This window comes from Colletotrichum paranaense (assembly GCF_030867605.1).
Source record: "Colletotrichum paranaense strain IMI 384185 chromosome Unknown Scaffold_7.1, whole genome shotgun sequence".
Classification (NCBI taxonomy): Eukaryota; Fungi; Ascomycota; class Sordariomycetes; order Glomerellales; family Glomerellaceae; genus Colletotrichum; species Colletotrichum paranaense.
This window is the reverse complement of record NW_026848965.1, coordinates 1953652-1969216: the sequence shown is the minus strand read 5'-3', so window position 1 is coordinate 1969216 and position 15565 is coordinate 1953652. Positions and strand designations below refer to the sequence as shown.

General features: G+C 50.9%; 6 protein-coding genes across 6 annotated transcripts; 4 read left to right on the top strand and 2 right to left on the bottom strand.

The window, feature by feature from the left end:
* Positions 1–200: 200 nt before the first annotated feature.
* On the top strand, positions 201–1639 carry CPAR01_09504 (uncharacterized protein; the record flags this gene model as incomplete). The annotated part of the gene is made up of 5 exons (XM_060493769.1): positions 201–306; positions 372–519; positions 588–840; positions 900–1025; positions 1079–1639. 5 exons carry the CDS (start codon positions 201–203, stop codon positions 1637–1639), a joined length of 1194 nt encoding a protein of 397 aa, XP_060347899.1.
* A 363-nt stretch (positions 1640–2002) lies between these two features.
* Positions 2003–3357, bottom strand: CPAR01_09503 (mannan endo-1,4-beta-mannosidase C; the record flags this gene model as incomplete). Its single annotated transcript, XM_060493768.1, has 3 exons — positions 2003–2710; positions 2787–3113; positions 3187–3357. The coding sequence occupies 3 exons, from the start codon at positions 3355–3357 to the stop codon at positions 2003–2005; spliced, it is 1206 nt and encodes a 401-aa protein (XP_060347898.1).
* Positions 3358–6285: 2928 nt separating this feature from the next.
* Positions 6286–7422, top strand: CPAR01_09502 (glycosylhydrolase family 61-5; the record flags this gene model as incomplete). Its single annotated transcript, XM_060493767.1, has 4 exons — positions 6286–6378; positions 6433–6582; positions 6646–7311; positions 7369–7422. 4 exons carry the CDS (start codon positions 6286–6288, stop codon positions 7420–7422), a joined length of 963 nt encoding a protein of 320 aa, XP_060347897.1.
* An 870-nt stretch (positions 7423–8292) lies between these two features.
* On the bottom strand, positions 8293–10050 carry CPAR01_09501 (uncharacterized protein; the record flags this gene model as incomplete). The annotated part of the gene is made up of 1 exon (XM_060493766.1): positions 8293–10050. One exon carries the CDS (start codon positions 10048–10050, stop codon positions 8293–8295), a length of 1758 nt encoding a protein of 585 aa, XP_060347896.1.
* Positions 10051–11366: 1316 nt separating this feature from the next.
* CPAR01_09500 (uncharacterized protein) lies at positions 11367–12044 on the top strand (the record flags this gene model as incomplete). The annotated part of the gene is made up of 1 exon (XM_060493765.1): positions 11367–12044. The coding sequence occupies one exon, from the start codon at positions 11367–11369 to the stop codon at positions 12042–12044; it is 678 nt and encodes a 225-aa protein (XP_060347895.1).
* A 200-nt stretch (positions 12045–12244) lies between these two features.
* On the top strand, positions 12245–15476 carry CPAR01_09499 (uncharacterized protein; the record flags this gene model as incomplete). Its single annotated transcript, XM_060493764.1, has 4 exons — positions 12245–12368; positions 12428–12452; positions 12527–13117; positions 13178–15476. The coding sequence occupies 4 exons, from the start codon at positions 12245–12247 to the stop codon at positions 15474–15476; spliced, it is 3039 nt and encodes a 1012-aa protein (XP_060347894.1).
* Between the last annotated feature and the right edge of the window lie 89 nt (positions 15477–15565).

The following is a 15565-nucleotide window of genomic DNA, read 5'->3' as shown; positions in this document are numbered from 1 at the left end:
TTTTCTGACTTACAGCTAGCTGCCTATTGAATATGGGGCCGGGGGAAGTATGGGAGGACTCCCTCGCGTGTAAGGTAGTTTTGGAAATGATATAACTACCGGGCTTGGGAGCTCTAGATATCTGGAGTATTCGAACCATCATCAACCTACTTCACTCTAGAATACGACTAGCCTGACATACCTGGTCCTTTAGTCTTACTATGCTTGTTTACGAAGCTCTTATCCAGGCCCGCGGCCTTCTTCGCGACAATGACAGCAGCTCTAATAGCACCAAGGATACCTGCCCACACATCTCCCTCGCCGAAGGTCAGCACATTCACTCTCACCTAGTCTGTCATTACCCAAGCTTCTTTTACTAACACCAATTCAAGATGCATCTCAACCCCTCTTTGGCACCATGTCCTTCTACACATTCAACATGATCCTTTCTGGTAGCTTCGCTGCCGCATCCTGCCTCATCATCTTCACCCTCATGATCCTCCACGCGACGCATCTCAGCAAGAGCAACGAGCAAATCAAGTGCGTTCCCCTCCATCATCCATAAAAATTACGAACCCAGACACGGTAGAGCTAACAGCAGAAAACAGAATCCTCAGAATCTCCCTCATCATCCCCTTCTGGTCCATCATCTCTTTTCTGTCAATCTGCTTCCCCACGGCCGAGGTCTACCTCCACCCCTGGCTCGAGTTCGTCCAGTCCATCTGCCTGGCCACTTTCTTCCTCCTCCTGTGCGAGTTCGTCTCGCCTAGCGAGCAGCACAGGGATGTCTTCTTCGCCGGCATGACTGTGAAGAATAAGAAGGCTGCCAATGGGGAGGAGAATGGTCTCGAGTGGTATAGGGTTAGTCTACTGCATCTCGTCAAGCACCGTGGAGGGATACATCTAACATCCCATCGCAGAAAATGTGGTTCGCCGTCTTCCAATATCCAGTCGTCGCCCTCCTCGTCGCCATCTTGACCGCCATCACCCAAGCTGCTGGAGTCTACTGTGAGTTCGAAAGCAAAGTACATTTCGCTAGACTATGGGTGAGTCAAACCTTCAGTCCCCGCCTATAACTCATCTGACAATTTCCCCAAAGCTGCAAATCATCGGCACCGCCTCCCTCACCATCGCCCTCATGACCGTCATCCGCTTCTTCATGCAACTCCGAAAAAAGCTCTCCCACCACCAACCCCTCGCCAAATTCTTCGCCTTCAAGCTCGTCGTCACCCTCACCTTTCTCGAAAACATCATCTTCTGGATCCTCAAGGACACGGGCGCCCTCAACCCGACATCCACCCTCACCGACGCCGATCTGCGCATCGGTATCCCTTCCATGCTCATCTGCATCGAGATGCTGCCGCTGGCTGCGTTCTTCCACTACGCGTACTCGCACCGGCCCTATGTCATTGGCGGCGGGAACACGCGCCGGCCGTTGGCGGGGGATTTGGAGGCGTATGAGCCGCAGACGTACTCTGGTGGGCCCGGGGGCGTGTGGGCGTTGGTGGAGATGTGGAATCCGATGGAGATTGTGGAGGCGATTGTGTTTGGGTTGAAGATGAAGGCGGAGGAGAGGAAGCAGTCTAGGGCTAGGGGGCGCGAGTGGCAGTCGACTAAGTATCAGTCGGTCGAGGAGCCGTATGAGATGGGCAGGAGATGAGGGAGGTGATGGAGCGAGTTTGATGAGCGTTGATTTTGATTTGAAGCATAGATTGATCATTTCATAGCACATAGATTTTCCCTGGCAGCTGTATATACCCATGTTTAGAAGTTGACTCGCTTACATGTATTCTTTACTTGTCCACAGTAACAAATGTGAAGTGAACCTGGCTGGTACCTTAATTTACTTTACACCATATGGCGATCCAAGTTGTGTAACTGAGAATAATAACTTGGCCTAGAATACAAACATTCTTATACGGAAGTCGATTGGAGTTTTTCAATGAACGGCCAATGCAATTCGACTGTTGTACAGTAGCTCGTACTACTACATAGGCAAACATATATACTTTGAATACTATGTCTAAAGGGCATTGACCTTGGCGGCATGCTCATAAACAAGCGGCTGGGCCTCGGCATCATCCAGGTAGATGGTGAACCCATCATTATGGTTGCGACCATACGAGTAGTTGGAGAAGCCGTACTGCCAGTACATATCCGGCATCTCCTCCTCCAGCGAAATCGCTTGCCACTTGCCCAGCACCTCTGTCCTCGGCGTGTCGTCCACCTTGCCAAGGTACTCAAGCCTCTTATCAGCCGTCAACCATCCATACTCCTCATGCACAACCGGCTTTCCAACCTTCTTTCCAGACGCCGCGTGATCCCGGATCCACTGCTCCGTCCACTCGACCGTCTTGCTCCACCAGTCAGGGTAGGAGTGGAACGTGCCAAAGTCGATATTCGGCAGCGCGAGCTCGTGGTCAAAGTCGCTCCCGTCGGCGCCGTTGTACGCCCAGTCGTCTGATTCGATGTTGAAGCCGCCCTCGCCGCCCCAGGTTACGAGGTGCTTGTTGTCGAGGGACTTGACGTAGGCGCTCATTTCGGTGATCCAGGCGCCGAGGCGCTCGGGCGTGCAGTCGTCGCTTCGGGGGAGGTTACGGGTGCCGTCTGCGCCGCAGCGGGGTTCGTTGGCGAGTTCCCAGGCCATGATGGCTGGTGAGTCCTTGTAGCGGGTGACCATTTCTTTTACGTAGCGCTTGAAGGCGTCCTTGATCGCGGGGACGTGGTAGAACTAGGTCCGCATTTGGGTTAGCATTCGGGTACCGCAGAGTTCTGTTGTTTGTGGAAGAAAGTTGGGGGCTACTCACGTCGTCGTGGAACTTTCCACCCAAGTTAACCGTGTAGACGTCCATGCCGCCGTAATCGGCCCAGTTGTTGGTGAGCGCGACAATCAGCTTGATGCCGACCTTGTCCGCTGCGTTGACGACCTTGTCAAAGGCCTCAATGTTGATGATGGAAGTGCCGTTCTCCCATCTCTGGAAGACGATATCTGTGTCGCCAGCACCCTCGCCGCCATACTGGGGTAGACCACCAGCATTGTAGGTGACGTTCTTGTCGTTGAAGCCCCATGTGCGGAAGACCTTCAATCCGGCGTCCTTGGCTGCCGTCAAGCCGGCCTCGACATCGGCTTGGTTCTAGAAAACTTGGTCAGTTTCATCACATCTTGCTAAAGTCAATCAATTGGGCTGCTCTTTGCAGGTCACATACGTTGTCGAAGGGGAAGTAGTAGGCATTGCTACCCGCAAAGTTGAAGTCTTCGCCATCGAGCTGGAACTTTGTGCCCTTGACCGTGACGAAGCCCTTCCTGATGCAAGCCGCGGACGCGGCTCCGCTGGCCAAAAGGCCAATGGAGAGCAGACCGGAGAGTTGAGGTAGCATTGTTGGATCAATTGACGGGAAGACCTGCAACCAATTCCAGATAATCCTCTCGCCAGACACGCGAAAAGCCCGACAAGGCGGAGACACATGTTCGCGGCTACGTGCCATATATATTGACCCTCACCCTCGGAAAAGTTTACATCATTGCAGTAAACGCGATCCGAGCCATACCATCTGATCCGGGGCGTTTCCCGATTCGAACGACGGAGGCCGTTGGGCCGCGTGCCACGGGTGCGTCGACCGGGGCACGCGGAGGGGAAGTTGGAGATGCCAAGGTGAGGGACCGGGACGCTATGCTGCTTTTAACGCGGAGGATGGTTGTCCGAAAGTTGGGGTCGGGGCAAATTGTCAAATGAGACCAGGCACAGGCGAAGCATACATGAATCGAGGTGTGGAATTGGCAAACCGTTCTTCGTAGACGGCTGGGATGCGATCTTACCTGGTTGAAATTCCCACTCAAGATGTCAAAGTGGGTAGCGTCCATGGTGCCATTCCCGCGACTGTTCACTGAGCCCGAGACTCTCGGGTCATGGTAAGTCGCAGATGAGCCTTGACCAATTTACCCGTAGGCATATTCATCCCTTGGAAAGCGTCGCAAAGGTCAATAAAGCCCTTCGAGTGAACACCACAGAGTTGGACAGCTCCTCGAGCCAACAGTCAAGTACAGCGATCTTCAACTGCAGGCTCAAGCCAAGAGAGACCTAGCGTCAGGGCCATCTATCCGACGGGATGAACTTCCTGCTCGTCCGAACAATTGACATGGGGAATTGGCAAAGCCGATCTAAGTCTCGCCCCCCAACTTACAATTATGCTATGTCCCCGCGTCGGGTAGCCGGCTTGTCTTCCTAAGCCTTTCCAGCTGTATTCAAGAACCACCCAGGCTGCAATGCTCTCGATTGCTGCGCCGCCTGCATCTCCTGGCATCTTGCCTTCATCAACATGAGGTATAGTCGGCGCTTCTTCTGACACTTTTGCTGGAACGAGAGTAGGCAGGTGGATGTGCCTTGGCCATCAAAATACGTTGGGTCACACTTCATCTCATGCTGGTGTAGAATCCGCTTCCAGAAAAGCGCGGGGTTGTTTACTTTCAATGCGGGGTAGCTCTGATTTTGGTTGTGGTCCTTGAAATTGTTAACAACTTTCGCGATGGAGAGAAAATTGGCACCCATGTAGATAACATAACACAAATCACTACTGTGAAGCCTTGCAAGTCCTATCTGGCAAATCAAAAACATGACCATGTATTAATGAATGCCTAAAGTTCACGGTAGACACAGTACGCACACGATGATAGCTCAGCGTCTGTCAGAATCATCGCTATGGCAAAAGTCAAAAAATGAAACTCATCAAGTGAGTCGCGAATTGCCTCGTGGCGGAATCGAACCGCCGATCTTCTCATGTCACTATTACTAGTGAGACGCTATACCACTTAGCCAACAAGGCTTGCTTCTGTGCGCCCAGAGTGCGGAATATGTTGGGCGACGACGAGTGGGACGATGCGTGGAAGTTGAGTGGGTTTCGAGAACTGGGGCCTGGCAATTTGGCCCAGGACAACCCAATATGGATGGACATGCAGGCCATGCGCAGAAGCGCTCGAACTGCAGAGTGGGCTGAAGCCCTCCAGTAGCTTGATCGATTCCTCGCTAAAACCGGTCGATATCGGCAAGACGTATCATTCTGAGAACGTTGATCCTTACATGTACCCAAATCCAAAGCTCAACTCGTAGGTTAAAGAGAACCTTTCTCTCAGTTTCACCAAGCACAACGTGTACTAGTCAGAAGAGTATGACTTAAGTTGATGCCCAATTCAAGTGGTTGAGCGGGAGAATCTTTGGGCTGTTTTGAGACAGAGGCTTTGTGACTATATGAATCACTGTTGAAACCCATCAATCCGAGGGTCTCAACAGGGAGTTCTGAGATACAACAAGAGCATGAATGTTGCGAGCTTCGCACTTACTTTGACTCCTCTCAAAGTGGGAACGAGAGGAGTACTGTTGAGAATACCACATGAGCCGCTAGGAATGGACCGGAGGAAGAGAAGTTAGTAAATGTTCTATGCTTTCACACAGCCTTGACACTGGTCCTGAAAGCTAAACTGGACATCCGGTGCTCTGCTCTACTGGCATCGCTTGGTATAGGGCCTGTCGACGAGTGCGTGGTTTATGAGCTGCATCAAGGCCACCGCTTAGACTGCCACCTGTCACTTTTTTTTTTTGGCCTTCTCCTAACATGTTGACCAAGTTCACTCCTAGCATCTGCTCTGTCAAGTTGCCAATCTCAAGTAGGGGATACAAACAATGGTTGTTTGCGTTACCCAGCGCCCAAAAGTTGCACAAACTCGAATCTGTAGGAATTTTTGTCACTCGCACAATTACTACACATACAACTTGGATCTTTAGACTTATCGAGATGGATGCTTTGACCTTGGGATTCAGCCCATTTAAACAAAACGGAACCAAAGCCACAATTCCCGCATTTGGCGTACCAACGACGGGGCTGGCCCTCCGTGATCCCATCCTACTGCCGAAATCCACCAATTACCGAGACTAGTAGACTGCCGCTGACAGCCTTTTAGCAAAACTCTGGGGAAGTTCTGGAGCATGGCACGTAGCATGCGTCAAGGATCAGTTGATTGCGGTGTGTCTTCCACGTCCACGGGGTCCTACCTTCATTTACAACACGCTCGCTCACTCGTCAAGTCGCCCCGTCAAGGGTAGTGAGGGATCCTGACCAAGAGTCACAGCTATGAGATTCCTACGTTGGATCAGACGATTCATTTACTTTCATTACAAATGACCGGGAGGAAAGTCGGTTGAGATGTCGAGTATATAGTAGCGAACCCAAGTTGAGCATGTTGGAGCTATTTCTTGCGCACGCCATCCTCCTTGACATCAATCAACTCTTCCCGTATACCAAGCTTTGATCGTCATGAAGTCCGCTATTCTATCCTTGTTGGCGATCGCGGCCAACCAGGTTTCAGCACACGCGACCTTTCAGGCTCTGTGGGTTGATGGAGTAGACGTATGCCCAAGCCCTTGAAATGAGAAATCGCAAGCTTGCGCTGACTAGTAGTAGTTCGGCGGCCAATGTGCCCGACTCCCGCTTTCAAACTCACCCGTTCAAGACGTCACTTCCAACGATGTTCGATGCAATGCCAACGGCGGCCCAGTTGCTCGCAAGTGTGTGGTCAAGGCCGGATCCTCAGTTGTTGTCGAGATGCATCAGGTACGTTGAACCACACAGTTCGATATGAATGTTCCATGTAAGATCTAACGTCCTCGCTTACAGCAACCCAACGACCGAACATGCACCCAAGAAGCCATCGGAGGCGCACACTACGGCCCCGTTCTCGCCTACATGACCAAGGTTTCCGACGCTACTACCGCCGACGGCTCGACCGGCTGGTTCAAGATCTACCAAGACGGATGGTCCGCCGCGGCCGGCAGTGCAAACGGCGACGGCGACAATTGGGGATCAAAGGACATGAACACCTGCTGTGGTAAAGTCCAGGTCAAGATTCCCTCAGACATCCCCGCCGGAGACTACCTCCTTCGCGCCGAGTCCATTGCCCTGCACGCGGCCGGCTCGAGCGGTGGCGCCCAGCTGTACATGACTTGCTTCCAACTCACCGTGACTGGCGGAGGAAGTGCTTCCCCCGGCACCGTCTCATTCCCTGGCGCCTACAAGGCTTCTGATGCTGGCATACTTGTCGATATTCACAGGGCCCTGACTACCTACGTCGTGCCGGGCCCGACTGTGTACGCCGGAGGCTCGACCAAGAGTGCCGGTGCTGCTTGCGTTGGCTGCGAGTCGACGTGCACCGCTGGCTCTGGACCTACTGGAACCGCATCGAGCGTGCCACTGCCGACGGCCTCTGGTGGGCTGCCCGGCTGCACTGTTGCCAAGTATGCTCAGTGTGGTGGCGAAGGGTACACCGGCTGTACCACTTGTGTTGTAAGTTGACTTCTTCTAAAATCGTAGGAGATTACTTGATGCTGACAATGCGCAAAGTCGGGCTCGACATGTCAGGCTGTTTCGGCTCCCTACTATTATCAATGTGGTTAAACTTTTTAAGAGCCCGAACTAATGTCAAGGTGCGGGCCGTATCTTTGAACGTCAACTAAGACGTCCTGAGAACGATTGCACCAAGCCCGAGAGACCTTACTATTCTTCAGGCTGGTGAGTTATTCAAATGGGGTTTGCTTTGTTGTATGGCACATACAAGGTTTACATAGGCTAGTCTGCCAACAAAAGTCTAGCATCACACCATCACCACTTCTCGTGCAGTGCCTCTATCTCTATCATATGTCCATACACACAGCCTGTTACTTCTAGCCCTAGATGGCTTCATATTGATGACATATGGTTTCTTCGACCGGAAGCATGTGATAGTACTCTTGAAGCACGGCTTCTACAATATGGCTCCGTGAACCGCTAACCTCAAGCCTTGTGCGATCCATCAAGGAATGATACTGATATATAATATTGAAGCATTAGTGTTTAACAATACAAAAAGCACATACTGGACAGTTTAGACAGGGCACCGGGCCGGTTTTCAAGGAAATTAAATAGCAAAATTAGGCTTGCTCAATAATAATTAGATGCAATCGAAATGGAAGTCTTCCGTCCTGTCCATCTCACTCAGATATAGAGTACTGGGTTTGAGTTTATTTTTTCCTTCAAGTACTTTCGCGTAACGCATGGGAGACCAAAGGGGTTCACCGGTGATGTTCAAGCTATGATAATCGTCATTCAATTTACGTCGACAAAGTATTTCAATACTGCAAAAACGACAAAAACATGCTACGTGATTAGGGGTATAGTACAGACATAATGCACGCTTTTACATCCCGTACTACCTCCTGCTGATAGCTTTCAAACGCTCCCCCTCTTCCCCCCAAAGAAAGTAATTACAGCCCTCCCCTTCTTAGCTTCTTAGAAGTGGCCAACCTCTGGCGCTGTTGGCGGTGGACCCCTTACTTCGATTGTGAAGTTTGGCTGCCCAGGCGCCCCAGTTCTGTATGTTCTCGTTCGTCTTTGGGGGTGTCCTGGCACCTCGACCTCATCTTCCGACCAGTCAACCACTTCTTCACCTCGAATGTCCTCACGTCTGGGGCGAGATGCTCCGTCGCTATCTCGGAATGAAACCCTTCGTGCCCTTGATTGATCGAATGGTCTTTCCGATCTCAGCGGTTCCGGTGAAGCATAGCCGCTGTCACCGGGAGACAGGCTACCGTGAAGTGGCGTATTCGTATCTCCTTGAAATCGCGGCCCAGAGTGGCTTCCACTCCTCGTTCGAGACTTCCTCACTGTTCCGGTCCAATAGGCTTCGGATTTCTGGGCTTGTCTTTGTTGTGGATCGGGTCCCTGGTAGGGGGGTTGACCATAGATCGTTTGGTTCGGCATGAAGGGGTTGCTAGTTGCGGTAGCATCACTGTCTCTTGGTAGTGGTGGATGGCTGCCGCCAGAGTAAGGAACTTCTGATGCAGCTCGTCGATGAGATGGTCTGTGAGGAGCTTGAAAGCCTCCAAGATCTGACAGCGACTGTCCACGTACTGCCTTCAAGATTTCCTTGGCAGTAGCTTGTATAATGGGGCCAGCATCCGGTTCATCATAGACTGACGGAGCAGGCGTAGAAAAACCCCTAGAGCCAATGTCGGAGCGGAGGAGTCGCCTGCTCAATTCTGAGCGCACGTCAATGTCTCTCAGAGCACTGGCATTGTTTTCCAGCTCCTTCCGTACAGTCTTTTTCACCTGTCTGATCAAGGCTGCATCCGATGCCTTTTTCCTTTCGCGTCTTTCTTGAGCTTTCCAACCATCATGCACTTGCTGTTGCCTGAACGCCAGATCTTCCATTCCTCTCTTCATCTCTTCTATGTCATCATCTCGACTTGTTCGTTTGTGTGGTTTCTCCTGTCTTGGCTTAGGCTGCTTCTTCGATCTGGGCGCGCTTGCTTCCTCATAATATCCCTCGACTGGCTGTTGCGGTGCGGGATACTGTGGGTAATGATCCTTGCGTTGACGGGGGAAAGTAGTCTGTGGGCGAGGGCCGGTATAATAAGCATGACTGCGAGGTGTGGCAGCGTACGGATGAGGGTGGACTGGTCCTTGATGCGGTACATAGTAAGAACTGTAAGGCTCGATCGGTGGAGGATATGTAGATGGTGGTGGTCCCATAGGCCGGGGCCCGCCCATCGAATTTTTCCAACCAGCAGTATGAGGTGCTGGAGTATAATGCGGCATTGGAGGCGCATGCATTGGATATACGCCAGGATGGGGAGGTGGAGGAGGAGGAGGAACTCCGTAGTAGTTCATTGCTGGGCCTTCAGGCTGTTGACTGAATCCTTGAGGATCGTTGGGACCGGGAGGCGGGGGTTTTCGGTTCGGGGGACCTCTGTGCCGTGAAGGGTCTGCGAAACCTTCTAGATGACCGCGCCTATACGGGACTGTCTGGCCGGTAGCAAATCTTGCTTCGTGATGAGGGCTCAAGCTATCTGGATCGGCGTATGTTCCGTCCCATGCAAATTGTGAGGCAAAATCTTCGAAGTTGTCGACTGGTTCTGTGTGACGCTGGTGTTGTCTGTAGGATCTTCGTGTTACGTCGGATTCCGATTCGCTCCAGTCAATGTCTTCTGGAATATCTTCCTGTTGGATTGGTTCTCTTTGTGAAGTATAGGGGAGCGCTGAAACCATGGTGTTGAATGTAAGGTGAATGGGTGTTTGATGGAGCGAAGAATTATTGACTTTCAAAGCATACTGTCAACTGCCAGGTGTGGATAATGCGACACGGTCCCAATTTGCTAGAGTCGGGGTGCGTAGTGTGGCTGCTGCTTTATTATATTCGTCATCCCATTCCGAGCCACGCCGCTCCGAAGGAAAACGCGCGGGATAGGCTCGGCTCTCTTCGAAACATTTTCTTGCCGGTCGGCTTCTGAAGGCCGCCATCGATCGTTCCTGTCATTGGCTCTGAGGGTGGTTGTTGGTTCGTGTTGGCAGTCATGTGTCGTGCGGCGATGAAAAGAAGACCACCCGTTCGCCGTTTATCCAGCTGCTCCGATTAGACAGGTCGCCGCTCCGGCCGTCACTTGCCCCGTTTCATCCTTGGACACAGGGACCGGACATGACTTTGAAGCAGGCTATGCTAGAAATGCAGCTGCCTCATGGACGCCTTGAATTCTGCCTTGAAGTCAACCGGCTTGTCGCAGCTTACATATGCGGCCAATGGCGCTAGATTGGCGCTAATGTACTGCGAGGTGTAGGAAACCACGTCAAGAGGCAGAGTACTTGGTTATACTTGGGTTAAGGCAATTGATCTCTAACACCAATTTACGGAGAGGGACTGACGAGGTTGTGTTAAACGCTGAAATCCAGAACGCAGCGTTGGAAGCTGGTAAATAATCTTGCGACTCAAAAGCTGGACCCTGAATTGAGGCCGCACCTCTTCTAACAGCATTTCCAACTATTCATTCAAACCAACAGAGCGAAACGCTTGTAGAACGTTGCACACTAACGAACACTTCAAGCAGGCTGGCATGCAATATATATGCATGCGGTAAGACTTTGCAGCCGGCCGCTCAATGATGGTGGCAGTATTGACGTGTTTTGGGATAAGCGACGTGGGGATTTGAGCCAGTAGGATAGCCCATTGCCACCAAGATCATGGTGTGAAGCTCAGCCCCCGTGACATGCTTCTGTTCTTCGAGTCCCCTGCAAGTCGGATTGGCGCAATGATGTGGGCGCGAAATCTCCTTTATGATTCGTTGACTCTTCGGCCGAGAGCATGGTCCAAATGCTTAAACATAGAGAAGCTGCTGAATCCGGGCCTCTTCTCTGTCCCTGAGTTGTTTGGTTGGAACATATCTTGAAGTTTGCAACTTAGCCGTCTTGATCAACCGCGGCTATTCCTTGATGTCAGTCATAGCACAGTGCTTGAGCCTGCGCATCTATTTCCAGAAACGCTCCAACGGCGGCTATTTCGGATACCTACCTTGGGCTCAGAGCTTTCCAACATGGATCCTCTGAGCATCACAGCAAGCACTCTTACCGTCATCCAGTCGTTGTTGGCTACGTTCGATGCTATCAGACACATCAAGGGTTTACCCGCAGCCTTCAAGGAGGTGGGGAAAAGCCTCCCACTCGTCGAGAACACACTGCAACTCGCTCATGAAGCCCTGAAAGCCGAGAAACCAGACGCCGCGGCTGAGAAGGAACTTATACCCGCACTGGGCGATTGTCAAAAGCGGGCTTCCACTTTACGCGACATCTTCAAAGACATTGAGGGCGGCAAGAACCAGGAAAAGGAGGTCAAAGAGTGGTCCGCTCTTGTCAAGTTCTATCATAACAAAGTCGTACCATTGGGCAAGGCTCACAAAGTCGAAAGCCTGATGCAAGACATACTCAAAAAGCTCAAGGTACTTGCTATTCGTCAGATATTCAAGGCAAGTACGGAGTTGCAAAAGCAAGTTGGCGGCCTAGAGGATGCAATCCGCTCTCTGTCAGAAGTGGACCCATCCCTCCCAGACTCGGACTTTGATGCCGCGTCTAATAATATCTCGATGAACAATTACGGCAAAGCGAAAGGTTTGGTTTCGACAGGCAGCAATGCGGACATTGCGATGGGGGATAAATATCATTCAGGCCACAACATGTACTTTGGTAGGAGATCAAGGGACAGCGATTCTGACTGAAAGTCTTCAAGTTTAGAAAAGCTGACGACCAGTCAATTCTGTGTAGCAAACCATTACTATCAAACTTCTGGCGCTACTGGTTCGTTTCCATCTGTCCGAATTGATTGTGTCTCCTGTTCTCACCAAAGAAAGCGGACCGTCCAGAACTACATATCGCGGACTGGCTGAGGCTAGTGTCACGGCCGCTGGATGTTGCAAAGATGCAAACCGAAACATTCCAAATCGCTCTCAAGACTCCCGGTGCAGGACATGCAATCACTCAACTGCCGGCATTTGAAAAATGGTGTGCTGGAGAGATTCGGAAATTTTGGTGCTATGGAATCCGTAAGATGATGTCTTCGTTGCAAAATGAAATTGATGACCTAACGAAAGGGCGCTTTTAGCTGGATCTGGGAAAACAGTTCTTGCGTAAGCATCAGAATTTTGATCGTGACACAGTCCTTCTTCGATCTCAAGAGCCTGTACTGATCAAAGCTTCGCAGATCTATCATCATCGATCATATCTCCAATCGAGTGATAGGACATCGCACCAAGGAAGTCTGTGTCTACTTTTACTTTGACTACACAAAGCACTCCGAACACGGGATTACCGACATTCTATCCACAGTACTATTGCAACTCTTACAAAATCAGGAGGTTCTTTCCCCCGAAACTCAGCGCGTCGTTAATACCTGGAAAAGGACTCGACAAGTCCCAACTGAGGAGGACTACTTCAAAATGATTGCATCGCAAGCGGAATTGTTTTCCACTATTTATTTCGTGGTAGATGCTCTTGACGAATGTCTCGACAGCCCCGTTGAAAACACTCTTGCGATCTTCCTAAGGAGATGCCAGGACTTGCCGAAGAACTTCAGGATGGTCTTCACGTCGAGGCCGGGATCCCATTTCCATCGAATGATAAGCCCAGATCATAAATGTGAAGTCAAGGCAGATGAAGCTGATGTCAAAGCTTACTTCGAAAAGTTCATCGAAAACCACTATGATTTCCAAAAGGTCGTAGAGAACGGCCGCATAGCGGATCCGTGCTTCAAAGACAAGATCATTACAGCAATTATGAAAAAGTCTCAAGGAATGTAAGTCACTGAAGTCATTCAAGAATAGAAGGTACTGAGCATTACTCACATTTGACATAGGTTTCTTCTTGCACATCTTCATATCGAATCCTTGGCTTCAACTCTGAGTCTCGTTGAGCTCATCAACAAATTGTCACACCTCTCAGCAAGCCCGCAAGAAGTCTATCATCAGGCAATGGACCGCATAAAGACGAACTCTGTTTCGAAACGGATTTTGGCTATTCATGCCTTGTCCTGGGTCGTTTACGCTAAGAGAGCTCTCACTGTCGATGAGCTTCTACACGCTGTCGCGATTCGTAGTGCCCCACCATCTTCGTTCACCGACAATGAGCCGAGAAAGAATCTCCTGCCTACATCATCCAACATGTGCACGGAAGAAGTTCTTTTATCAGCCTGCATCGGCCTCATCGTCGTTGTCCCCGGTGGCTCTGCATCTGAAAGGACTGTTCGATTGGCTCATGCCACTGCGGCGGAATTCCTCTTGGCTCAAGAGATAATCAGAGATGAGCAGGCTACCTTTCTGGAAACCTGTTTAAACTGTCTTTTCCACGCCTCAAGTCAGAAATCTTGCTACTCTGGGGAAGAGCTCAATAAGCACTGCAAGATGTATCCTCTCTTCCGTTACGCAGCGGCTTACTGGGGACACCACTTCTCCGAGGTGCCCAAAGTAAAAGGAAGTAATTACAAGTTGGCCTGGGACTTTGCATCAGACGAAGTTAAGCTAGGCAATGCACTGAGAACGATGACAGACCCAAGGGTCTCGCACCAGACAAAAGTTTCTGGAGGGCATGTCTCAGCTTACTTTGGGCTTGAGAGTCTGGTCAGGAGAGCGATGTCCAAGGCCAGCAATGTTGACTTTAATGCCAGAACAAAGAGCGGAGATACCCCATTACACTGGGCAGTAGCCCATAACCAACAAGATTTCGCGTTGTTTCTGATCAATGCAGGGGCGGATCTCAACATCCAAAACACCAATGGCAAGACGGTCCTACACATGGCGACGGCCATGGACCACAGACACTTTATCAACATTCTAATAGAGAAAAGGGCAGACCTTGAGCTCCAAGACTCCGAGGGATACACTTGTTTGCGATGGGCTGCCCGTTATGGATACCAGAGGACTGTTAGTATCCTGCTGGAGGCCGGAGCAAAGATCAGCGCGTCTGACAAGGATGGATACACAGCGTTACGCTGGGCAGCACGAGAGGGGTACAAGTCGATCGTTAAGACTCTCATTGACAGAGGCTCATCAATTGAGTCACCGGGCTCAGAGGAGTGGACGCTGATGAGATGGGCAGCACAAGAGGGCCAAGACTACATCATCAGCCGCTTAGCTAAAAGAGGTGTCAGTTTGAATAATCCGGATTCCGAGGGATTGACTGCTTTGAGCTGGGCCGTGAAGTACAAGCGAGAGATGACCGTATGGCAGCTGATCAAGGGTGGTGCAGATGTCAATAAGCCGGACAAGAAGGGAAACCGACCTCTTCATCTAGCTGCACACAATACCAGCGGCGATCAAGACAGAAGCTCTCTGAATATAGTCTGGATACTCTTACAGAACAAGGCCGAGATCGACGCCAGGAACAAACACGGAATGACACCTCTGCATCTAGCAGCAGCCAGAGGAACCGCCTCAACCGTCTGGCTGCTACTCGAAAACGGAGCGAATCCAACTCAAGTTGACACAAATGACCACAACGCATTATACAATGCCGTAACTGGGCTTCATCTTGGATGCTGTCAGATTCTGATCCAGAAAGCGGAGCATCTCGTCAACTCCAAGGACTTGTCATGGCGTACGCCTTTGCATGACGCGGCCTCAGAGGGGTCCCTCGCGATTGTCGAAATGCTCCTACGCCACGATGCGCATATAGATGCTCAGACCCGCCAGGGTCAGACACCACTTTATCTCTCAATCCTCCAAGACCATCTTAGTGTTGCCGAGTTGCTAGTCAAGAAAGGTGCAAACTTACAGATCCTCAACACCAACAAGCAATGGACGGCTTTACACCATGCAGCATGGACAGGAAGTATTCTCATGGTAGAGATGCTCATCAGGAATGGGGCAGACGTTGACGCGCAGGATCGACAAGGGTACACTGCGCAGCATCTTGCGCTTCAGGCTGGACATGGCGTGATCGTGGATTGCCTGAGGGCGACTGGAGCAGATACACAATACCTGGATTCCGAAAGGTTGAAGTCAAAGGACTTGAATGGAGAAGGCAAAGAGAAATCATTCACATCGACTGATACCTCTTTCCCTTTCGAGGAAGCGAAAAGTGCTGAGTCGCCACAAACAGAAGAGCGTCCGTGGTGGAAGGGAGATAGAAGGTTCGCGGCTACTGTGGAGGATGAGTGACCATTGGACATCGTTGGAAAGTACACTGGGTTGAGGCTTTGGCTTTGAAACTCAAAAAGGTGGATTTGATGTAATCTTGCACTTCTTGC